This window comes from Moschus berezovskii, chromosome 22, assembly GCF_049115385.1.
Source record: "Moschus berezovskii isolate FMDL1 chromosome 22, NW_MosBer_1.0, whole genome shotgun sequence".
NCBI classification, from domain to species: domain Eukaryota; kingdom Metazoa; phylum Chordata; class Mammalia; order Artiodactyla; family Moschidae; genus Moschus; species Moschus berezovskii.
The window spans coordinates 7,650,730-7,675,931 of record NC_142481.1 but is presented as its reverse complement, the minus strand read 5'-3'; the positions used below and the strand labels follow the sequence as shown (position 1 = coordinate 7,675,931).

Sequence of the window (25,202 nt, the reverse complement as noted above, 5' to 3'; positions counted from 1 at the left end):
AGGCGCTGCCTAGTAACCACCACGTAACTGAGCGTGTTTCACATTCTGAATTGACAAAACCGTACCACACTCAAAGATGGCGATGGTGCCGAGGCGTTGCCTAGCAACCGCTTTAGCTTGGCTTTCTCTTTCCTGGTAGGAAACACTGTGCCCGGCTCAAAGATGCCGACCGTGCCTGGGGGTTTCCTAGCAACGACCAGTCTTATTTTCCTTCTAAGGCTGTAAATAGCTGTGCCCCTCTCAAAGATGGCCGCATGACGAACCACGAGCGATCTTCCTTAGAGGAAAATTGGGAAAGACACCATCTCCCCCCTTACCTTCGAGGATGGTTTGGTCCGGCAAGAGTTGCCTAGTAACCAACAAATGACTCGGTTGTTTTTGTTATTAGAACAAGAAAGATGAAGTCCTTTATATTCCAGAATCGTAAAATAATATTATTTATAATGAATTTATACATGATAATGTATAGTGCAGAATGTGAAAATACTCCTACCGAAATTCTTTCCCTGAAATAAAAAGGTGACAGTTTAACACAGGACATTCACGTTTTCACAGATACTACTGTGCTAATGTTTTCAAACTTTGTTTTTCTCATGAAATTGTAGAAATATACTTAGTCTTTTTAAAATGTCTTATCCTAACCTGTATCATGGATGTAACAATACATTTAGCTTATCCTATACTGACATAAGTTAGGTTCTTATCATTATTTGTTTAAAGGGATAAAGTAAATATTCATTATCAGTTAATCAGATCGTTTTTCTCAGAACAGTTGCCTTCCTTTATGCAAATATATTTACAAAACATATAGTTGTATTAAGAAAGCATTTATTTCTTTTAAACATGTTTTGCCTGCATTCTGGATTTGATTTCTAATAGCTGATAAGAAATAAGACATTTACTCTGCGCATTAAATTACATGATACTTAAAGAGGAATAAGGTGCATAAAATAACAAATGAAGTAAAATATCAGTTTTTCCTTGTAGTTCTATGAATTTTTCCTTTAGTCTGTTTATATTTATTTAGACTTCTGATATACTTAGGTTTATTTATATCACTTTATTTTTTTTGGTAAGAAGTAGAACACTCCATAGACAGCATGGGGGCCATCTCAGAGGCAAGAGGGACCTATTTCTATCATTTTATTTTTATGTTTCTTGTTGTCCTGCGTTTCCCATGCTTTTCTCCTCCTTTCTTTTACTGGATTTGTTTCCTCAATCCATTTTGTCCTCTTTCTTCTGGCTTCAAATTTATGCATTGATTCTCTTTTATTAATTATTTTTGAAATTTTGCCATCACATTTAATTCAGCAAAAGGTGAAAGATTTTTAAACCCTCTCTCAAAAAATACAAAGAATGTGACAAGTTAACTCCATTAAACTCCCTCCAGACTAAGCAACTAGTGTCGCTAGCTTTCTAACTTGACTTTTTCAATGCCTTCATTAAATATTTTTTCTTATTTTACTCAGGCAATTGTAATTGTATGTTTATGATTCATTTTGCCCTCCCTGTTCCTTCATGCATTTCAGATCACTTTCCAGGGATAGTTTAAAAATTTCCTACTTCCTAGAGGATTTCCTTGGAGAAGGCAATAGCAAGCCACTCCAGTGCTCTTGCCTAGAAAATCCCATGGATAGAAGAGCCTGGTAGGCTGCAGTCCGTGGGGTTGCTAAGGGTCGGACACGACTGAGCGACTTCACTTTCACTTTTCACTTTCACACATTGGAGAAGGAAATGGCAACCCACTCCAGTGTTCTTGCCTGGAGAATCCCAGGGAAGGGGGAGCCTGGTGGGCTTCCGTCTATGGGGTCACACAGAGTCGGACACGACTGAAGTGACTTAGCAGCAGAGGATTTCCTACTGGAAAACTGTTTCTCTACTCACAATATTTCTAATACCAAATGTGTAGGTTTTCCACACCAAGCAGTTCACCAGTTTTCTGCAGACACAGACTGTCTTATAAGCCAATTAAATTCTGACACCAACCATCTAGAGTTACACACACACACACATGCTTAAGGTCTCAGATCCACAAGACTGCAGCCACTTCACACACCAATTAGAAGCAGTGGGTCCCCAGATTACCCACACTTCGGTCTGAGAGGCCTACGTATAATAGGGATCCCCATGACCCCCTCTTCTTATTGCTCTAACTTGGCCTCTGTTCACCGGTGCTGAACAGAAATGCAGAGATAAGAGTTTTGGGTGGAGTAGAGAAGAGTAGCTTTTATTTCTTTGCCAGGCAAAAGGGACCATAGTGGGCTGATGTCCTAAAGACTGTGACCCACCCTGGAGCGGGCAGTGAGGAGTGTCACAGTGTTCGGGGAGCAGGGCGTGATCAGCTCATGGACCATTCTTGGATTGGTTGGCATTTAGGTGGAGTTTCAAGCATCATCAGTTTTCTGGTTTTAACCAGTCTGCTGCTGCTGCTGCTAAGTCACTTCAGTCGTGTCCGACTCTGTGTGACCCCATAGACAGCAGCCCACCAGGCTCCCCCGTCCCTGGGATTCTCCAGGCAAGAACACTGGAGTGGGTTGCCATTTCCTTCTCCAATGTGTGAAAGTGAAAAGTGAAAGTGAAGTCGCTCAGTCGTGTCCGACCCTTAGCAACCCCACGGACTGCAGCCCACCAGGCTTCTCCATCCATGGGATTTTCTAGGCAAGAGCACTGGCGTGGCTTGCCAGTGCCTTCTCCGTCAACCAGTCTAGGGTCTACATTTTTGTGGTCAGTTTTTCATCTGGAGCGGGTCTGCTTCCTGTATAAAACAACTTAGGAATGTGTGTCAGGCCTTTATCTATATCTTTCAGGGAACTGGGATTTCAGTGGTTCTGCTGTGTGGCAGAATTATAGTGTAAATTGTTACCAGTTCCCCAGTTCAACAGCTATTCTTGGTTTCTACATTTTCATATTTCCAAATCATTAACTTTTGGGCCAGCATTTTACTTCAAAAGACAAGGACACAGGGCTTGTACACTATTTCATTCCCATGTTCAGTAATTTGCTCTTAGGGTTCACAGAACCCACGGAAACGTTTTACTCTCTATTGTTGGTTTATTATACAGGATATTACAAAGGATAAAAACGAACAGCCGGGGGAGTGATAGATTGGGACTTTGGAATTAGAGACACAAACAATTACATGGATATGGAACTTCCTTAGTGTTCCAGGGCTAAGATTCCACACTCCCCACGCAGGGGGCTCTGGGTTTCATCCCTGGAAATGGCAACCCACTCCAGTATTCTTGCCTGGAGAACCCCATGGATGGAGGAGCCTGACCAGCTACAGTCCATGGGGTTGCAAAGACTTGGACATGACTCAAGTGACTGAGCATGCACATGGCACGCTCAGGGAACCAGATCCCTTACCCTGTCACTAAGAGTTCACATGCTGCAGCTGAAGATTTCGTGTGCCACAGCTAAGAACCGGCAGAGCCAAATAAATCATACAAAAAGAACTTGGCAAAAGTGGTGGGATGCCCCTTCTGAGACTATAACGTGGCGACTTCCATCCTTCTTGTATTCTCTCTCTTGCCCTCTCTTGTTCACTCTGATGCAGCCAACGCCGCGTCGCAACTTACCCAAAAAGAGGTCCTTGTGAGTCAGGCTGGGACCTGAAACTTGGGAACCTTTACTAGAGCACTTGCACTTAAGACAGACATCTCCTTGAGTAAGAGAATACCAAGAAACTATGAGACTAAAAATAACTGCATGCATGCAGTTGGGGAAAATTATGTACATACAGGCAAAGTCACTTCATGTCCGACTCTTTGCAACCCCGTGGACTGTAGCCCACCAGGCTCCCCTGTCCATGGGATTCTCCAGGCAAGAACACCGAAGTGGGTTGCATGCTCTCCTCCAAAGGACCTTTCCCACCAGGGATCGAACCTACATCTCCTGCCATTCCTGCATTGAAAGCAGATTTTATTTTATTTTTTTACTGCTGAGCCCTAATTGTGTTCAATAAGATACAAAAAGGCCACAAACCAGTAGCCACTTCTGAGGCTCCAGAAGCAAAAGCAGGATACTGTGCCTGATTCCTGCACACAGCACCACCAAGGGGTGGGCAGACCCCCTAAGCCACCTTTCCAGCCCAACCCTGCCCAACCCTCGCCTCAATTAAAGAACAGGCCTTCCCCTCACGAGCAAGCAGGGGTGCCTGTTTCTTGTTCTTCTTTTCCCTCCGTCATGCTAAGAGTCGGTGGGAGAGTCCCAATAAAGCCTTGCCTGAATTTTGAGCAACTTCACTTTCACTTTTCACTTTCACACATTGGAGAAGGAAATGGCAACCCACTCCAGTGTTCTTGCCTGGAGAATCCCAGGGACGGGGGAGCCTGGTGGGCTGCCTTCTATGGGGTCACACAGAGTTGGACACGACTGAAGTGACTTAGCAGCAGCAGCAATAGAATTTCTCATTTGGCCTCTTATCAATTTCTATTGATTAAAAAGTCCAAGGACCCTGGTCAGTAACACGTGGAACCTCTAGTCAATAACCTGCGAGGAACTGAACCCTGCCAACAATGACAAGAATGAACACGGGAGCAGGTCCTTTCTAGTCGTGCCTTGAGATGATTACAGCCCTTGCTGACCCTTTGATTATAGCCTGTAAGAAACTCTGAAGCACCTGACCCAGCTAAGCCACATCTCAATTCCTGATCTACAGGAACTTCAAAGTAACAATGTTGCTGTTTCATGCCACTAAGTTTTGGGGTAATTTGTTACACAGCCCAAGGTAACTTAAATAGTGTCCTTTATTTCTATTATTTTGCATATTGTGGTACATTATGAACGTGACAATTCCTGTACCCAAATCCTGGGGGTGGGGGTGGGGCTACATCCCGTTAATTTTTGTTTCTGTGAATTCTAACTTCAATCCTTGTCTCTGCAACTGTGGTCTTTGTGCTATTGATCTGAGTCCTCTAGGGAGGATTCACCCTCCAGGTCATCACAGAGTGTCAGGCTGGGCTCCACGTGTTATTTAGCATTGCCACTATTTTACACACGACTGTGTGTATGTCAATGCTACTTTCTCAATTTGTCCCACCCTCACCTTCCCCTGCTGTGTTCACAAATCCCTCACTAGATTCATCAGTACCATTTTTCTAGATTCCAGATATTTGCATTAATATACTTGTTTTTCTTTTTCTGATTTACTTCACTCTGTGTAAGAGGCTCGAAGACTAGCCCTTCTTCAGCTGCTGTGGAAGACCATTGCTTAGCTGCGGAACTACACCAAGTTTTTCACATCACCACTGCCTTCAGGTTCTTGGTAATGCCAGTGAGCACCTCTGGAATTTATTTTCCAACCCCATCTTTTGTTGTTGTTGTTGTTGTTGTCAATTTCTGTTTTCTCTCTGGGGGAGGTAAGATCCTTGAAGACTATCCATATGTCTTATGAAATCACCAATGTCGCAAAAATAATGTCATATCATCTAATTATCAATGCCAGAAAATGAAGTCCAAGCTAAAATCTCATTGTTTTACCATTTGTAATCCATTAATGGTAACCATGGTAACAGTTAAAAATCAGTTAACAGAACCAATTATGCATTCAGCTTATCTAAAGGAAAGTTTCCCTATGGTTAGGAAGGGCATTTTAGGTACCATTTCAAGTTCCATACCTGTTGATCATTTTGCCTTTCTCCAGTTTACTTTTATCTTCCTTATGATTTTATTAAAATTTAATACACTAGCATACAAAAGAAGGGATCTGTTTTAGATTTAAAAGAATTTTAAGATGTCTAAACACAGGTTTGGTCATTGTTGGATCTTGATGCAAATAAAACAACTGTAAAAAGACATTTTGCGAGAACTGGGAAAATTTGATTATGGGTTTAAATGTTCGACAATACCAAGAAATAAGAATTTTGTTAGAGGTGTTAATGGTATAGTGGTTACCTGCAACTTTTTGGAGATGCCTGTCTAGCAGGTAGAGGTAAAGTGATAGGATGTTGGAATTTTCTTTACGAGCGCTCAGCAAAGAAAATAAAAGAACGGGATCAATAAAGTACATGTGATAAAACGGTGATACTGCTGAGCGCAAAGGCACCCTTTTACCTTGAAATATATCGACAAACTGCATTGGAGCGAGCTGTTTTGGTTTCCATCTCCACTGGATCACGTCTGAGCCTGCTCATTTCAGCCAAACCTTCCCGCCCTCAAGGACTTATTTTTCCAACATTAATTAACATGACAAAGATAAAATGGTATATCATTGGACCCTGTGTTAGCACTTATTAACTTGTGCATATGAGCGACTTTTAATATTTTTTTGCGAATGGGAAAAACCTGCTTAGTTTCCTCCCCAATTAAAAAAAATTAAGTATTTCTGTTTTCCTAAGTTTTTATTGATCAGTAATATGTATTTGGGTAGTAAATTTCTGTCAACACATATATTACAGTGACTTCCACAGTTTACGGTATCATTTTCAGCTTGGTTGATGAAGTCTTCTGCGGACAAACAGTTCAATATTTTCCGTCCTCTGGCTTTGCTGTAATGATAAGAAACTCTTTTTTCCCCAGTCTTCAGGATTATACAGTGTTATGGTTTCATTTGTTATAGTTACATTTTTAATCCACCTGGAATGTATTTATGTCCTAGGCCAGTTTCTGGCTCTTCTCCCAGAAAACAACTATCAGGTGTTGCTTAGCAACCTCCACTTGGGTTAGAGTTCGGCTTCTTTCAGTGGGGAAAAAACAGCTGCAATCCCTTCAGAGTTGATTGCCACCTTAAAGCGTTGCCTAGTAACCCCGTTTCAGACGTTGTGATTGGACCCTTCACACGACCCACCCACCCCCATCCCCCAAGCACCAGAAAGAAGTTAACTAGAAACCTAATCCGTCTTTTTAGGAAAACGAGGGCAGCGTATGCGTTGCATAGCAACCAGGTCTCCTGGCCCTTCCATTGAAACCGGTGTCGGAAAGGTCGCCCCCCTCAAAAATGGCGTCTGACGCGCCGCTTTCAGTATATTTCGCCCTCGAAAGTTCTGCCAATAATTCCAACTTCCACCTCTGGTCCCCGAAGGAGTTCTCCAGGTCCTTTTTGAGTCTTGCACACACTGGGTGCGAACGAGGATGGAGATAAACCCACCCGCCGCGGGCGCCCCGCACCAACATGGCCGCCCGCGCGCCGCCGGCGCCTAGAGGTCGCCCTGCGCGGGGGCGCGCGCGGCGCAGGCGCACTTCCGCTCAGCCCGCGGCGTCCGAGGCGGCGGCGGCAGCAGCGGCGGTGGCGGCGGCGGCGGCGTCTGCGGCGCGGGGCATGGTCCCCGGGTCGGAGGGCCCGGCCCGCGCCGGGGGCCTCGTGGCTGACGTGGTGTTTGTAATTGAGGGCACGGCCAATCTGGGGCCCTACTTCGAGGGGCTCCGCAAGCACTACCTGCTCCCGGCCATAGAGTGAGTGCCGTTTCCGCGGCCCCAACCCCGCCCTCCGAGTTTAGCTTTCCACCGTCTCTCTCCTCACCCCGATCTTTCACTTCCGACCCGCGCAGGTATTTTAATGGCGGCCCTCCTGCCGAGACGGACTTCGGGGGAGACGTGAGTCTTGGAACTCTCGAGTTGGAGGGAAGATGGGCGTCTCGGGTCTGCGGGAGGAGGGGGCGGTACCTGGACCCTGGGCCCGAGGTGGGAGGGGCTCGGGTCCGGACTCCGGGGTCGGAGGCGGGAGGGGCTGGGGTTTGGACTCCTGGGTCCGAGGGGCTGGGGTCGGGATTTGTGGGTCCGAGCGGGGAGGAGCTGGGGTCTGGACTCTGGTTTCCAGGAGAATGGGGCTCGGGTCCTGGGTCCGAGGGAGGTTGGGCTGGGGTCCGGACTTCTGGGTCCGAGAGGGGAGGAGGCTCAGGTCTTGGGTCCGAGGCGGGAAGGGCTCGGATCCTGGGTCTGAGGTGGGAGTACTGGGGTCCGGACCCCCGGGTCCCAGGGAGGAGGGACTGGGGTCCGGACTTCTGGGTCCGAGAAGGGTAGAGGCCCAGGTGCTGGGCCCGAGGGGAGAGGGTCTGAGGTGGGAGTGCTGGGGTCTGGACCCCTGGGTCCGAGGGAGGAGGGGCTGGGAGCTCCGACTCCCATGAGGGAAGAAGGGACTGGGTCCCAGATGAAAAGTTCTTCTGTCCTCCCCTCCCAGTATGGGGGCACCCAGTACAGCCTCGTGGTGTTCAACACGGTGGACTGCGCTCCAGAGTCCTACGTACAATGTCACGCTCCCACCAGCAGCGCCTATGAGTTTGTCACCTGGCTCGATGGCATTAAGTGAGCTCTTTTCTCGGCTTCGGGAAGGGTTGGGGGAACCTGGGAGGGACCGCAGAGGAATGGTGGTGTGGATCCAGCCCCTCACATTGGTTGCTAAAAAGGGCTGCGATGGGGACTGGTTTTGTCCCTCAGTCACTTCAGTGGTCGGTTCTGTATGCTCAGCTGATGTTGCTGCCTGGCTTGGAAGTAGAAAGAACTTCCTGGTCAAGGAGGCCTGGGGAAGTCCAGCACCCCTCTCCTACTCCTCATGTATTCTTCCCTTTTCTGTCTGTTACTTCTCCTGTCTACTCTAGTCCTTCTTTTTTGTACCAGGGGTATTGAAGCTTGAGTGCAAGAGGGGTGGGGCTAAGCCTCTGTGCTTTGGAGTAAATTTTGATGGTTCACACTGCAGGTGCAGACAGCCTGGGGCCACTTTTCAGCTCTACCACAACAGGACTCCCAGACCCAAGAGTCCCTGTCCCCTGTGTCTAATAGAACTTATCTCTAAAAGGGGAACAGTAATAATACTTATAGTCGTCCTGTTACTTATCCAGTGTTGGGAAAACAGATTAAATCTTAGTGACAAATTCTCTGATGGTCCAGCAGTTGGGACTCTGTGCTTCCACTGCAAGGGACATGGGTCCGATCCTTGGTGGGGGAACTAAGATCCCACATGCTGAGGGGCACAGCCAAAAAAAAAAAAAAAAACTAATTTAGTGGCTTGTTTCCTTAAGTAAGGAATTCAGGGGTGGCTTTGATGGATGGTTCTCACTCACAGCCTCTTGTGGGATTTCAGTCACGATGAGCTGGGACTGCAATCATCTGACTGTAGGTGGCTAACCCTGTGGCTGTTGGCTTGAGGCCTCAGTTCCTTGCTAGCTGTTATTCCTAAGACATCTCTCCATGGGGCTGCTTGAGTGTCCTCCCAGCATGGCAGCTGGCCTTCCTCAGCCTGAGCAGTCCAACAGAAAGAGCAAAAGGAGGCCACAGAGCTTTTTAAATCAAATCTTAGAAGTCACACACCATCATTTGTGTCACATTCTGTTTAGTATAGAGGTCAGTTCTGTTCAGTGTTGGAGGGGGCATGAATACCAGGATATGGCGCTCATCAGAGATCTGGTTCCAGTGACACTGTAGGGAACTCTGGGAATCAAAGGAGTTGATGACTGTTGAAAACAGTGCCTGACACGATTAAGTGCTCCCTCAACTTTTGCTGTTCATTTGTTTTCTGGTTTCTTGGTCTGCAGAGGGATAACGGTAGTCCATATCGGCACTCTGGGGAGGGTCACAGAAGCTAATCTTCATACTGTGTTCAAGTCAGGGTCTGGTCAGAGTCCATTAAACAGCACGGATTCATGGGCTGCTGTTATCTTCGTTCACCCCTGCAGCAAATGTTTGTTGAACACTTGTTTTGTTTCTGGCTTCGTGTGCTAGACCAGGCGCTGCACGTTCACATTCCCCCCTTATGGTTGTTAGAATTCATGGTCAGGGCGGAGCAGGGTTTCTCAGCCTCAGCACTGTTGACCCTTTGGGCCATGTGATTATTGTATGTATGTTGTGGAGGGGTGGGGGGCTTTCCTGTGTGTTGTAAGAAGTTGAGTAGCATCCCCGGTCCCTACCCCCCAAATGCCAGTGGTCCCCTCCCTCCCCAGTGTGATAAACAATAAAAATAAAGATGTCTCCAGACATTGTCAGATGTCCTTTTGGGGACAGAATCCGTCCCAGTCGAGAACCTCTGGAACAGATTGTGGTGAGACTTGAATAATGTGGAATGGGGGCTCCTTGAGGTTCAAGTCCAAGTCTGGTGTCCCTCAAGTCTCTAGCACCCAGCACAGGGCCTGGCATGAAAGAGCCCTAAGGAAAACTTTGTAGAACAAGTGAATGAACGAATGTCCAGAATGTACTTCATACTCTGGTTCTCCCTGGTAAACGCCTATATAAACATCGAGAGCCAACGCAGACGTCCTTTCCCTGATTCCGGCAAGCGGTCAGTTGCTCTCTCCTCTACCCGCATTGCTCCCAGGTGTGTCCCTGTTGCAGCTCCACACCTCTGGACTGTGAATGTCCAGGCCTTGGGTATTTCTCCTGCTGTTTGCCTCCAGCAGGGGCCTGAGACCCAAGAGGCCCAGGAGACCTTTGCTGAATAAACAAACGAATGAAAGTTGTAAGGAAAGGAATCACCAGTCAGGAGAAATAGTGAAACCCCTTGTTTAAAATGTCAGGGGCACTAGGAAGATAAGAGGGAAATATTTTTTGAAAACTTCCACCCCATATTCACCCTCTGTCTTAGCCAGCTTAGAATACACTGTCTGTTTAACCAAAAACGAAAGCTTTGTGTGCTGCCTGTTCACCAGAATCCTCCCAATCAGCCGATAAACACTTTAAGCCATTATTGAATATTCAGAGTCAGCAGTGTTTTATCAGGTCCTATGTAACCATCTAAATTAAGTTTCTGTGACGTCTGGGGAAGTCTGTAACAGAGATCACAAAGAAAGTCGGCAAGTTTTGTTCACGTGGAGAAACCTTATCTTCTCTTGGAACCTCCATTACTTACAGTACAAAGCAGGCAGTGTGACTTGTGGAAAGTGCTTGCTTTGAGGAGATTCATTTCTGATGTTACGTTTCCTGTCTGACGAGCGAGGTGGTTCCCCCACCCCCGACAGCTAGTGACCCAGCATCAGAAGGGACAGTCCAGGTGTCTTTCCCATAGCGTCATGACAGTGCGTTTGCGCCTTCATTCGTTCCCTGGTGTGTGCGTTCATTCATTCAACAGACAATCTGTGGGGCAGATTGTTTCGGGCACTGAGGGGGCAGAAGGCAAGCAGGGTCCTGGCCCCCTGGAACTGGTGTTTCCTTGGGGTGACAGGCTGCTGCAGTCACTGGTCAGGGCTGGCTGCGGTTCACATTCATTCATTTTGATTAGTCCCTCTGGGGGGCTCCAGGGGAGGGGCCCCTTAGTTTGAGAAAGTGAGTGACAAGGACTCAGGGGTATGACCTCAGGAGAAACAATTGGGGCGGGGTGTGAGAATAAGGAAGCAGTGAGTCAGAGCCCACCTGTATCACCCAGGACACTTTCATTTTTCACTTTCACTTTCTGTTTCTAATCTAGGGGATTTATTTGAAATTTTTTTATATTTAAAAACCTACTTCCCAACTGGCCATATTTTTTTTTCCTGCTCCCCAGTTTTAAGTTTTTCTCTAGACAAAATATTTGTTATGTGTCTCTCTCTGAGCTGGTGACAGATGGCTTACGTTTAATATTGATTAAGAAAAAAAAAGCAAACTCTAGGATCTCAGAGTGGTCACTCAATCTCATTTTCCTTCAAATTATTATCTTTTTTAGAAATTGAGGTGAATTCCCATAACACAAGCAGTCATTTTCAAGTGGACAAGTCAGTGGCATTTAGTACATTTAAAATGTTGTGCAGCCGTTTTCTGTTTAGTTCTGGAGCATTTTCATCCCTCTGAGAGAAGACCCCGCATTCCTGCAGCAGCTGCTTCCTGTCTCTTCCCCTACCCCTCAACCCTACCCTTAGCCCGGCCGGGAAGATGGCTTGATTTCTTCCAGGAGAGGCTGTTGGCAGTAGGGTGGATCCAGGGTTGGTTGATTCATCGGCCTCTGCCCCAGCTCTGTGGCATTAAAATTCCTGTGCAAACCAGAGTCTCGATGGTGAGGAGGAGGAGGAGATCTGGGGAGTGGGTGGTAGGGAGGAGGAGCAGTGTGGGCTGAGCGCCCTGAGTGTGGGAGCACAGGACCGAAATCTACACTGGGGAAGAATTCAGGTAGAGCACGGAGGGGTCACACTTTGGTGGCTCACTTATTCAGAAGGCACTTCCCGGAGCCCTTCGGGAAGTGTGTCCTTGGGCACATCATAGAGCTGGCTCAGGTTTCACTGAGGGCTGCGCTTTCTTGGGGCTGTAGGAAGAATTTGACAGTCGTGGTATTGGGGGACATGTGATCAAGGGTGAGCCCTAAATTCATGTGGCAGGTGGGGAAGGCTTCCTGGAGGAGGATGACACGGGGCTGGGAGTTGGGATAGGTATGTGGGGTTTCCACTTGGGCCACAGTGGGTGGCGGTGTGTGGTCTTCGGGTGGACAGCACAGCCAGGGACCTGGGTGTGTGGCGGATGACAGACTCCAGGGGCATCCAAGACCTTCTCGGACGCACCCAGGGAGCAAGCGATGGAGCAGGAAGGTGGGCAGGGCCCAGGGCGGGGCAGGCCTGGCTCTGTTCTTGATGACCAAGGTTGGATTTGAGGCCGTTTGTTTATGTAACACACAGTTCCAAACCCTCCCCTGTGCCATACTGGGTGGGCGGTGGGGCGTGTGTGACTGGGGACAAGAACAGACCTCATCCATGCCTGGTGGGGGAGACAGGTGCAGACACAGACTCAGGGGCCATGGTGCAGAGCCACAGGGCGCAGTCTGCATAGATGTCCCCCGCGGCAAAGGGTCAGCCTTGCCACCACGTGACCCAGAGAGTCATGGTGGTAGCAGCTGCCGTCTAGCAGAGGCCTGCCACCCACCCCACGGGGACGGACACCGGTGACCCCTCTGTAGATCAGGTGGAGGAGAGACCGAGTGTGTCTGTCATAATTTCCTAGGGCTGCTGGAAAAAGGTACTGGGAACAAGATGGCTTACAACCATAGCAAGTTTTCAGTTCTGGGTCCAGGAGTGTGAGATGACGGTGGCGGGGGGTCGGGGGAGTGCCATGCTCCCTCTGGAACATGTAGGGGAGGGTCGTCCTTCCTTGCCTCTTCCAGCTTCTGGTTGCCCCAGACGTTCCTTGGCCTGTGCGGTGTCCCTCTGATCTCCACATGGTGTCCCGCCCCTTCTCTCATCGCATCCATGTTTCCTTTCCTCTGAGCGTGTCTGTCTTTGCTTCCCCATCCCCCTTATAAGGACACTGGTCACATTGGGTTCAGGCCACCCTGCCGACCTCATCATGGCCTATTCATCTCTGTAAAGACCCTGTTTCAGAATCCAGTCGCATCCTGTGGTAGTTGGGGTGGGGTGTCAGGACTTCAGCATACGTTTTCGAAGGATGCAGTTTCACCCCTAAAGGTGGGAGGGCAGAGGAGGCCCCACAGCAGACTGGGAAGGTAGGGGAAGCCAGGCAGATGGCCCAGTGCGGGGCAGGCGCGTGGGGACTGGGCCTCAGCGTAGGCTTCTGGGCTTAGTGTCCCGGGTCATTTCTCTGTTCTCTGATGGGGCCTCTTGCCAGAGGAACTCCTTCTCAGGAAATGACGAACAACACCTGTCCTTGTGCCAGCACTGGGGCTAGGGCGGTGCACTCTGAGTGTCCCCATCCTGCAGGGCACAGGCTGCGGAGAGCGTTGGCCCAAGCGTGAGCCCCTTCCAGGTGACCTGGGGGCTGGGGGTGGCGGCCCTGAGTACCCCAGGGGCTGACTGCCTGCCCCCTGCAGGTTCATGGGTGGGGGTGGTGAGAGCTGCAGCCTCATCGCCGAAGGCCTCAGCACGGCCCTGCAGCTGTTCGACGACTTCAAGAAGATGCGGGAGCAGATGTGAGTGTGCCTGGCACGGGGCCCATGCCCATCTGTCCACCTGGCCCATAGCCCGCTTGGTGGGTCACAGGCTCCACCCCCGGCCTCCCTGTGGGGCTTTGGGTGGGCTGTCTGTGCCGGGCCCTGGGAGCCAGGAGGCAGGAGATATCCCTTAGCCCACTCCCTGTCTCGGAGTCCTCATCCGAAAGGGGAGCTGGCTCGGAGTGTGCCTCCTGCCTTCCCTGTGGCTGGGTGACTTCCAGCGACTCAGGAGGGTCTCTGGGCCTCAGCGTTCTCAGCTGGGAAATGGGTCCCCACTCCTGACTTCCAGGGGGATGGAGGACTTGGGTCACTGCTGCTGCTGGCTTGGGTCTTACCTCGGGGTCCCTGCTGCCACCCTGTCCTCACCTTTCCTTGTCTCCGGTAGCGGCCAGACACACCGAGTCTGCCTCCTTATCTGCAACTCACCCCCGTACCTGCTGCCTGCTGTCGAGAGCACCACGTACTCGGGGTGCACGACGGAGACTCTGGTGCAGAAGATCGGAGAGGTGATGACTCCCGGACCTGGGAGGGGGGTGCTGGGGGCTGCCGGCCTGGGTCTCAGGATGGGCACAGATGCCGTTGGCTCCTGCTGGGAGAGCTGCAACCCAGAATCGCCCAGGGCAGCCACTCTAGGTCCTGGGCCTCCTGTCCCAGAGCCTGGCTCCGTGGCTTCGTCCTGACTGCTCGTCCCCGCTTGTGCAGCGAGGAATCTACTTCTCCATCGTGTCCCCCCGGAAGCTGCCTGCCCTGAGGCTGCTGTTTGAGAAGGCGGCGCCTCCGGCCGTGCTGGAGCCCCTGCAGCCGCCAGCGGACGTGAGCCAGGACCCACGGCACATGGTGCTGGTGCGGGGGCTCGTGCTGCCGGGTGAGCCCCCGGGCCGGCGCGGCGGGGCTGGGGGTGTCCTCCCCAGCTCCCTCTCACTTGGGTGTTCTTCGTGTCTCTCAATCCCCTTCTTACTGCGCTCGACCGATCATCCTCGGCACTCAGTTGGGGGTGGCTCAGCCCCAGGCCCCCTCCAGCCCAAGCAGCCTGTGCCCCTGCCTCCAGCCGCACCTGCAGGCACTGCGCTCTCGACAGCCCCTCAGCAGCCTCTGCCACCGGTCCCCCAGCAGTACCAGGTATGGATGTTGCCGGGGAGGGATGTGCTCCTAGGGCTTGGCAGAGACCTGGTTGGACTTGTTAAGCCTTGGGGGTTAGGGGAGTCTCCCCTGAGACGCCTGGAGGGTGGGACTCTTCAGGCTGGGAGTCGCGTCCTCAGGATTGTGGAGCTGGGCAGGATGGTCCTCAGTAACCCCTCCCCTCTGTCACCAGGTCCCCGGGAACCTGAGTGCAGCTCAGGTGGCTGCCCAGAATGCCGTGGAGGCGGCCAAGAACCAGAAGGCGGGGCTGGGCCCTCGCTGTGAGTACCAGCAGGGGCATGGGCTCGGGCAGCCAGGTCTCTGCACCCCCGCCCACACCACTTCCCTTGGTCTCTCCCACAGTCTCGCCCATCAACCCTCTTCAGCAGGCCACTCCGGGGGTGGGTCCCCCCTACAGCCAGACCCAGGCCACCCAGCTGCCCCCAGGGCCCCCCGGTGCCCCCAAGCCGCCTCCCGCTTCCCAGCCCAGCCTGGTCTCCACCGTGGCCCCAGGCCCGGGCCTGGCCCCCCCTGCACAGCCCGGGGCACCGTCCATGGTAGGTGCCTGCCTCCTGGCTGCCAACAGTGCAGGGAGGCAAGGACGGCCTTCCTGAAGAGGGCCCGAGGGCACATGGGTCTTGGCGTTTGAGGTCCTTGGGAGCTCACAGAGCCTGTGCTACAGGCAAGGCTGAGGCTAATGGGTCTGGGGGCAGAATCGTGGGCGGGGACTTCTGGGTGGGAGAAGACTGTTCTGAGGAGCCCAAAGGGTTCTGGGAGTCCAGGGTCCTTGAGAGAACCTGAATCCTGCAGGATTAGAGTGTCTGGTCCCAGGTGCGGCCCAGTGGTGTTCTGAGCCTGGGGGAACACAGGAAGGGATCTTGGTTCTCTTCTGCCTGTTGACTTGGCCCTCTCAGGACAGCTCTCCCAGGAGATGGTCTGACCCTGCCCTGTGGCCTTTCCTTCTCTTTCCCCTCTGCCAGGTGGGCACCGTGGCCCCGGGCGGGGTGAGCGGCCCTTCCCCGGCCCAGCTCGGGGCCCCAGCCCTTGGCGGGCAGCAGTCAGTCTCCAACAAACTCCTGGCCTGGAGCGGGGTCCTTGAGTGGCAGGAGGTGAGTGGCTCCGTCGGGCCAGCCCTGGTGTGCTGCAGGGCTGGACCAGCGCCCGTGGGGTCATGGGGTTTGTCGTCCTCAGCATAATCCCGAGGAAGCCTGGGGTGTGTAGCCCAGAGTTCAGGGTTAAGAGAAGTCTCAGCTTCTCGGTCCAGGGATGTCCCAGGAGATCGTGGTATGGAGGGGACAGTGGGTGGTGGGGTTTGAGGGCAGGAGCAGGAGGCCCACATTTGTGGAACTGGAAGGCCGGAGGATTGCTGGATTGGTGGTCTGATGAAGGGGCCCAGGGCTTGTGGGCCTTCGACTGGGGGGTTATCCTGAGCTTTGAGGGCTCCCCGGGAAGGGTGGAGAGGTCAAAGGAATGGAGGCTCAGGGCCCTTCTCACCCAGATACACCTTTCTTTCCCCCTTAGAAGCCCAAACCTGCCTCCGTGGATGCTAACACCAAGCTGACCCGGTCACTGCCTTGTCAGGTCTACGTGAATCATGGCGAGAACCTGTAGGTGGCTGGGGGTGGAGGGGTGGTGGGCCGGGGAGTGCGTCTCCTGACGCTTCTCCCGGTGTTGCCCCAGGAAAACAGAGCAGTGGCCCCAGAAGCTGATCATGCAGCTCATCCCCCAGCAGCTGCTGGTGAGTGGCCGGCGGCGGGTGACCGCCCACCCCTCTGCCTCTGTCCTCCGCACGCCCTGCTCTGCACGCCTGCTGACCTGGGTGTCTCCTGCAGACCACCCTGGGCCCTTTGTTCCGGAACTCGAGGATGGTCCAGTTCCACTTCACCAACAAGGACCTGGACTCTCTTAAAGGCCTCTACCGCATCATGGGCAACGGCTTCGTGAGTCGGGCGGCTGGGCGGTGGCTTCCTGTCCTGGGCCCAGGGAGCCGTTTTTGATGGTGGGGCTGCCTTTGTGATGCTGGGCTCCTAAACTCTGCGCCAGATTGAGGTCTCTTCCACGTTAAAACTGTGGCAGGGTATGACAGGAGCCATTGGAGAAAGCTCTGGGCTCTGAGGGGTTTGCGGGGTGTCACGGCTTCCTGGGGCTGAGAACAACAAGTGCATTCTCCCGCGCTCCTAGAAAAGAGAAATAGAATCAAAACCAGGGAGTAGGCAGGGCCGCATGCGCTGGAGGCTCTGGGGGAGGACCCCTCCCTGCCTCCTGCGGGTGGTAGCCCCAGGCGGGCTTGGCCTTAGACAGCCCAAGTCCAGTCTCCTGTTGTCATCGTCATGTGGCCGTGTTCACTTGTGTGTCTTCACTATGGTGCTCTCTTCCTGGTGTGTGTCTGTCTGCTTATGGGGATACCTGTCATTTGGACTGGGGCCCTCGGATGACCTCATCCTAACTCGTCACCTCCACACACCGTTTTCAATGATGTCACGTTCCCAGGTGTCACTGTCTGGAACTTCAACATGTGTTTTTGGAGGACACCATTCAGCTCACAGCACTAAGGGAGGGTCTCTAAATAGGACCAGAACCAGTTACTGAGTCCGTTCTGGGAACCTAGCTTTTTTCCAGGAGAGGGGACTCCTCGTAGGTTATCTCATGGAACCTTCAGGAAAATTCTCCAAAGAAGGCAATCCTGAGAGTTAAGAATGCCTCCAACTGCAACTAACAGCGCACCCAACCGGCAGAGTTTTTAGAACAGATAGATGCTTGGGGTGAAGGCTTAGACCAGCAGTTTATTATTTCTCACAGTTTTGTGTGGGTCCGCTGGGCTCAGCTGGACTAGTCTTGCTCAGGGTCTTTGATGGGGTTGCCATCAGAGAGCAGCTAAGACTGTGCTCATCTGGACGCTCGTCTGGGCTGGAGATCAAGATGGCCCCCTTTCATGGTGGTGCCCGTCACCTGGGGTTCAGCTGCGCCTGGTCATCCGAGTGCCTCCGTGTGGCCTCCCTGTGTGGCTTGGGCTCCCTCACAGTGTGGATCTGGATTCTGAGAGCTGGGCACAAGCAGGCGTTCACTTGTGGCGTGTCACAGGACGTCCAGAGGAGGGCACTCAGGGTTGGGTCTGTAGCCCCTTGGTGTCAGGGCCAGGCTCTCTGGGCTCCCTTGTTTCTCTTTCGTGACTGTGAGACGGTTCCTGAAGCTCGAGGAATCCTGTCTGACTTAACGTAGGAGGACAAGGAGGAAGTATGTTATGAGCCTGTATTTCTCCTCCTTTAGGAAAACACGTTCCCACACACGCAAGCAGGTTTCCTTTCACATCTTGGGCCAGACCTAGCCCTGGGCCACCCGTGGAGACAGAGGAGACCGCAGCGGAGCGGGCACCAATGAGTGCCCTGGGGCCTGGACGTGTTGCTACCCAAACAAAATCGGGGTTCTCCACACAGGGAGGGGGCAGGTGTTAAGCAACTAGTAGGGTCTGCCTCGTCTGAGAAAGCGAGACTGGCTTGGCCGAGGTTCCACCAGTTCCCCAAGCTCCTCAGCCCCTCCTCCACTAAGAGCCCCTCTCGCAGAAGCCTCTCGTGTTAGGGCCTTGCTTCACATTCACTAGCGTTCCCCGGGCACTTCCTGTGTATCCAGCCCCGCGCAGGACGGTGGACGTGATACCCGGGTCTGTCCCTTGAGGTGTGAGCGCCGTCTCCCGCAAGTCTGACTGCAGACGCTGAGGTTGAGTGGGTGTGGCACCCCAGGGGCTTCCCGGATCCCTAGTCAGTCAGGGTGTCTGCCACCATCACTGAGCTCGTGCTTCCCATGTCAGCTCTGTGTTGAATTCCCTCCCTGTCAGCTGCAAGCCCTTTGAGGGGGGCAAGATTGGAGGGGGCTTCCCCTGCTCTCCCCCAGACATTAGCAGGGGTCCCAGCTACACCCTGTTCCTTCGGGCACCGAGCTCTCTGGAGCAGCCTCAAGCCAAACCTGGAGTCTCCTCCACCTTTCAGAGCAGAAAGCTGGCCACTCCTGGCCTGTGGGGCTTCTAGAACCTTCTAAACCCCAGAGAGGTGGGGTGCCCCCTTCTGCAGGGTGTGACGGGTTCTGATCCTTTCCCCGCAGGCGGGCTGTGTGCACTTCCCCCACACGGCCCCGTGCGAGGTACGCGTGCTCATGCTCCTGTACTCATCCAAAAAGAAGATCTTCATGGGCCTCATCCCCTACGACCAGAGCGGCTTCGTCAACGGCATCCGGCAGGTCATCACCAACCACAAGCAAGTCCAGCAGCAGAAGCTGGAGCAGCAGCGCGGGGTGAGCGACACCGCGGCTCTCCTGGCCCGGGGCCTGTACTGCCCTACTGGGCCCCAGCTCTCATGGCAGGACCCCCGGGGCCCTCCCGGGGCTCCAGTGCTGGGCATATCCTCCTTCACCAAGTTTAGTCTCACCCCCTGTTTCCCTGCAGCCTTTCTCTCCTTTATAAAGAGTATTCTTGTTGAATCTCTAAGACACAGTTTCCTCTTGAGGGGCATAAAGTTTACATTCTAGACAACCCCCTACCCCCGCCCAGGAAAACATTCCCAGCTCCTGACGGTCCTGTTCAGGGCACAGACCCTCCCTGGCACAGGGACTTCCTGCGCAGCCACTGACCTGCTCCCTCTCTCCCCACACAGATGGGCGCCCAGCAGGCGCCCCCTGGGCTGGGTCCCATTCTGGAGGACCAGGCAAGACCCTCGCAGAACCTGGTGAGGACAGGGGCGGGGGAGCGGCATGCAGAGGATGCTGTGATTCTGACCTCACTAGAGGGGTCTGGGGGCTCCATCTCTCATCCCTGTCTCTTGCCGTCAGCTCCAGCTCCGCCCGCCGCAGCCCCAGCCTCAGACTACCGTGGGGGCCTCTGCAGCTGCCGGGCAGCCCCAGCCCCAGGGTGCTGCCCCGGCCCCTCCAGGCGCCCCGCAAGGCCCTCCTGGAGCAGCCCCTGGCCCGCCCCCTCCCGGACCCCTCCTCCGGCCCCAGAACCCCGGGGCCAACCCCCAACTGCGGAGCCTCCTCCTCAACCCGCCCCCGGTGAGATTCGGGGCGGGCGTCATATGGGAACCAGGGTTCCTGGGCTTGACAGTCAGATTCCTTTTCTCGTGGAGGTGGGAAGTTGGTTTGATGGGAGTGGGTGACTGGAGGTCGGCCCAGCCCTTACCCACACGTCCTATATGAGCTTCTGCTGAGATTCCTTTGAAGGAAGACTAGAGGCTCCGCCAGGGAGTGGGGCAGGTGGGGGCTCTCTGCCGGGGCCTCTGAGCCACTTTCTCTGCCCCCCCAGCCCCAGACTGGGGTGCCCCCGCCTCAGGCCTCCCTCCACCACCTCCAGCCACCAGGGGCCCCTGCGCTGCTGCCCCCACCGCACCAGGGTCTGGGGCAGCCCCAGCTGGGGCCCCCACTCCTTCACCCGCCGCCGGCCCAGTCCTGGCCTGCTCAGCTTCCCCCGAGAGCTCCACTGCCAGGTAAGGGGGTTTGGGGATGGCCCAGGGCTTGGGCTGAGTGTCCCAGCGTCCCATGACTTCTGGGAAGTGAAGTCCTGGGACTCAGGAACAGCGGCAGCCCTTGCGGCTCGTGGGGGCTCCATGGGCCCCCAAGAGGTACAGCCCAGGGTACCGAGAGCCAAGGCAGCAGGTGTTCTTCCCCCCGTTCCCTGCCTCTGTCCTCTGGAGTTGCTGGGAAAGTCTCAGGGCTGGAGAGTTGTGCTGGGGATGGGCCCCCACAGGCTCACAGGAGGCCGACAGCCTGTGGCCACGTGGGGTCAGGAGGTGCCTCTGGGGTCCCCCTGGGGCTCCCTCGACTCCCCCATGCCTCGGGCCTTCAGAGGCGGAGGGAGGACTCAGGCCCAGGGCCCTCCCGGGCCCCAGGGACCACTGGGAGATGCAGTCCCTTCCCACTGCCCCCCAGGTCAGATGCTGCTCAGCGGGGGGCCCCGGGGCCCGGTCCCCCAGCCGGGCCTGCAGCCCAGCGTCATGGAGGACGACATCCTCATGGACCTCATCTGAACCCCGACACCCAATAAAGTTCCTTTTAACACACGCCCCGGCTCCCGTCACTGACATCCCCCAGGACTGGGCAGGAGGAGATGGGGGGAGACACCTCTGCCCTTGTTCTCACTTTAGCAGATGCCCCCGCGGCCCCGGGCTGGTGAGGCCGGGGCCTCGGTGGTGAGTCAGACCATCTGGTGCAGCCTGACTTCGGGAAGTGAAGAGGCTGTAGGCAGAGGTCCTGGGACCACGAGCGCCCATGGAGGTAGAGAGAGTACCAGGCGGGCCCAGAGGAGGCCTGTGAGCCAGCTAGGCCGGTGGGGTCTGTGAGCGCAGTCAGCGAGGCTGTGAAGGAAGGTGGTGACAGTCTAGGTGCGGAGATGACAGAAAGGAACGTGTGGGGCAGGAGGAAGCCTGGGATGGTCAGAGGACAAGTTGGAGGAGGCCTTTGGGAGCACGAGCCTTTGGTGGGGAAGGAAGGCCTGGAGAGGTGGGCAGGTGTCAGGCGGGGAGGGAGCTCAGATTCCAAACTGAGCAGCTGGAGGCTTGTCCAGGGGGTGCAGGAGGCCAGGCCCGGGGCCAGGCCTGGGTCGGCTGGGTGTCAGCCCCCTGTGGGCTGTGGGATGTGATGGGGCAAGACAGGAGGCAGGGAGGAGCCGAGGGTGACGTTCCTGGGGAGGGAGCGGCCAGAGGAGCTGCCAGAGTTGGGGGGCAGGAGAGGTGAGGCCAGAAACTGGCGTGCCCATGTGGAATAAGTTACGGGTGTAGGGTGGGGTCCAGGGTGGTCCCTAGGACCTGGCCTGGGTGCTGGTAGACAGTGGGCCTCCCAGAGGCAGGAGCCGGGAGGAGGAGCCAGTGGTCATTGCTGATGGTCCAGGACATCCGAGGGACAGAGGCCACACTGGGAGCCCGGGGTGTGTCCTTAGCGGCAGTGTGTGTGCTTGGTGGTTGAAGACGCAGGAATGGAAGAGGTCTCGTGTGGAGAGAGCAGGCAGAGACCAGGCTTCTGGGGCTTTGGACAGAGTGGACAGTGGGGCCATCCTGGTGATGGGAGACCTGGCGGGGATGTTAGGTGGAGATATAGGTTTGGGGTATAATGAGGCAAGGGGCCTGAGGCTGTCCTTAGGGAGACATCCAAGGGGGCAGCTGCTCTGGCCTGTGGGCAGAGACTTAGTTGCCTGTTGTCAGACCGACCCCGGAGCAGTGATGCTCAGAGTGTGGTCCAGAGGTGGACCGCCAGCGTCCACATTGTTTGAGATGCCTGTTAGCATCAGGTGCCCAGACCCCGTCCCAGGAGAGAGGTTGCAATCTGGTGGCCCCTGGGCCACTCTACAGATGAGTTTTGTTTGGCCTTCCCTGTGTTAGGCTATGTGGCATTTTTTTCCCTAACGGGTTAGTTGTAAAAATTAGGATGATTCTCTCTCTCACACACCCACACATACACACACAAAATCTGTAGTCTTGTCTTCTCTTGACAAGTCAGAAGATCTGGCTCCCCTGGGTCCACCCTCCCGCCCAGCAAACAACGGGCTGGAGCCGTCCCTCTGCACGGGGTGTGTGCTCTCTGGTTCGCCACAGTCCCCACCACTCCCTCCTGACTCCCCTACCACGAGGCAGAAGGCTGTCGCCTTCGGCACGGGGCTGGCACGGTTGGTGTCCCCGGGGTCGTATTCGGAGACAGTGAAACCTTTCTTGTACCCATGTCTCTACCAAAAGTGGCAAAACGAAAGAGAGAACGAGAGGGCCACGTGTTTCGAGAGAAATGGGAGCGAGCCTATTTCTTTGTGGAGGTGAAGAGCATGCCTACGTGCTTAATATGCAAAAAAATCGTGTCTGTGTTGAAAGAGTACAACCTGAAGCGCCACTATGAGTCCAAGCACAGTAAGAGCTTCGACCAGTACACCGAGCAGACGCGGGACGCGATTCTCGATGAGCTGAAGAAGGGCCTCAAGTGTCCGTAGGGCCGGTTTCGGAAAGCCGACGGGAGCAGCGGCGCGGCTGTTGCTCCAGGCTCCGGAATCACGTGACACGAAGCAGCCCATGGCCATCCAGTTTATAAGGGAGCCGAAGAGATGCCCCCCGCCGAACAGAAACCCCCATCTGCTTGGACCATCGTCTTGAGTCCAGCAGGCGTCCGCGTCTCGCGGGAGGGGAAGAGAAATCTGAAGATCGATACATCCAGTTGCTTGACTGAGTCAGATCAGTTGTGGCCTTTTCTATCGCTGCTCATGAACTATCTATCACCACCCAGTTAGCTTTATTTATTTGTGGTGTGGAGAATCTCGATGTGACCGAAGAAAGCTGTGACATGGTGCCAAGGCAGGCCCAACCCTGGGCAGTGACTTGTTTTCTGTGTGTCAGGAGAAACACACACTTTTCATGAAAGCTGGTCTAAACACCTAAGCACAGCTACAGACCACGGTGGTGATCAAACCATCCGTGTCCCTGGGGACGCAGGCGGGTCACCTCGATCCGAGGGGGCGTCATTGGCAGAGACTCAAGTCATCGCATCAATTGCCAGGCACCAACCTTGCCGTGAGAGGTCAGTGGAACACACAACACGGCATCCATGACAGGCTTGTGTACCTTAATCACGGGCAGGCTGGTGATGAATTTGACCCAGTGTGTTTCATAGCTCTGCGACCTTGTTATGTGACACGTGGAACCAGTCTGAACTGTTGCAGTCCACAACTTGGCTTATTTCAGGTGAGCCAGAAGCCACACCTTGATCCCCCTGAGAAGGTCAGTCAGACTTTGGGTCAAAGTTTTCTGAACACTTTTTTTCTCCCAAGGACATTCACAAACAGCTACTTGAATGTATGATCATGTTCACCCAGTCCAGGCAGAAACGGGGAAGCGTTGGCAGGGAGTATTCTGACTCCCTTTCTGTGGCTGCAGAAATGAAAGGCATGGCCTGGACAGCATCTACTCAATTCATGGGGCTAAAGACCGAACTGCCCCAAGGCTCCCGGCCTCCAGACTTGATGAAAATGAACGAACACTGTCCCATTTGCTTTTCTTGGTTGCTGTCAATCGTGTGAATGCAGACCGCAAATACTAGTTGCTGAGCTCCAGGGCAGTGGGCTGCTGGTCGCTCAGTGGGTTCCCTCAGAAGATGACAGCCCCTCCCCGCTCTCCAGTAGTCGTCCTGAATCTCCATGTCTGGAAGCACCTATGCTTGTGAACAGCCATTTTCCGTTACAAAACTGAATCAAGTTCAATGCCGCTCCCAGCTTCAGGAGTCCAGGTCGAGTTTTCAGCCACCAGTCCCGCCTTTGACACCCAGGAGTGGCATGGATGAGGCCCGCCCCCCCCCCCCCCAGGCTTCATAGTCCAGGGAGCGGAAGAATTACAAAAGAGAAAAAAAAAATTTAGTAATATTTCTATTTTTCAATTTGTATTTTTTCAATTTGGATTTGAAAGATAAACTCCAGTACCATACCTGTTTGTATTCTGTTCCATGCATTCACCAGCGTTCAGTAAAGATTCCATTTGATTCTATTTCTGGCCGTCGACTTTTCTTATGCCTGGCGAGTTCACTCATTTATGTGGCCCACCTGGCTCCTGCAGGCGTTTGAGTTTACGATCCCTGCCCTAGAGTCTTCTGGAACCTTCAAAGCAAGCGCTCCATCGGGGGAGGGAGGGCAGATGGGCTTCAGCATCAAGCGCAAGCTCCCTCGTCGACCCTGAGGCAGACAGGAGGTCGAAGAAGGGAAAGCGGGTGAGGCCTCCCAGGCGGTGTGTGTCGCAGGGGTTCACGGAAACTCAGACGGCTCCAGGGGCCAGGCAGGTGATGGAAATGGGTGACACGGACGGGTGTAAGACGACAGGGATTGACGGGGACTGTGGCGAACTTGGGGAGTGCTTGCCCCACCTCACGGCATTCAAATTAAAACCAAAAAAAAAAAAAAAACAACACTGTGAGGACCAAACAAAATCCGCTGGTGGGTCTCAAGAGGCCGCCGGGCTGCCATTTTGCGACCTCTGGAAGAAGACGCGAGGACGAGGCCAGAGGCCAGAGGAGGGCCCACACGTGAGGGCTGGGCAGGGCCGGGGGACAGGAGGAGCAGGCAGGTGTGCTCTGGAAGCCGAGGGTTTCCGAGGAGAGAGTGACCGACTTGTGTCCAAAGCCACCAAAAGGGAAGAAGACTAGCAGGACGCAGGCCATGCTGTTCCCACCAGGGTGGAAGTCGCCCCGTGGGTAAACAGACACTCCTCAAGTCCTTCCAGGACAAATTGATCAACAAACCGGTGGCTGTTTTTCCAGTCACTGGAGGCCCTTGATCTCAGCACCCAGTTAGATGAACTGAAGGGACTGTCCCCGT

The 25,202-nt window shown here is 53.9% G+C and overlaps 1 protein-coding gene across 2 annotated transcripts; it reads left to right on the top strand.

Annotated features, from left to right (window-relative positions):
• Positions 1-7,096: 7,096 nt before the first annotated feature.
• On the top strand, positions 7,097-24,318 carry MED25 (mediator complex subunit 25). 2 transcript variants are annotated; one of them, XM_055413184.2, is made up of 18 exons: positions 7,097-7,392; positions 7,488-7,533; positions 8,117-8,241; positions 13,649-13,747; positions 14,154-14,274; positions 14,471-14,633; positions 14,757-14,887; positions 15,081-15,168; positions 15,251-15,444; positions 15,868-15,996; positions 16,409-16,494; positions 16,568-16,625; positions 16,720-16,827; positions 18,983-19,171; positions 19,531-19,602; positions 19,706-19,924; positions 20,175-20,355; positions 22,594-24,318. In XM_055413184.2, the coding sequence occupies exons 1-18, from the start codon at positions 7,112-7,114 to the stop codon at positions 22,836-22,838; spliced, it is 2,535 nt and encodes an 844-aa protein (XP_055269159.2). In that variant the 5' UTR covers positions 7,097-7,111; the 3' UTR covers positions 22,839-24,318. The 2 variants fall into 2 exon arrangements, with proteins under 2 accessions (XP_055269159.2, XP_088686029.1); XM_088829903.1 differs by lacking the exon at positions 22,594-24,318 and adding an exon at positions 20,798-20,929.
• The last annotated feature ends 884 nt before the right edge of the window (positions 24,319-25,202 follow it).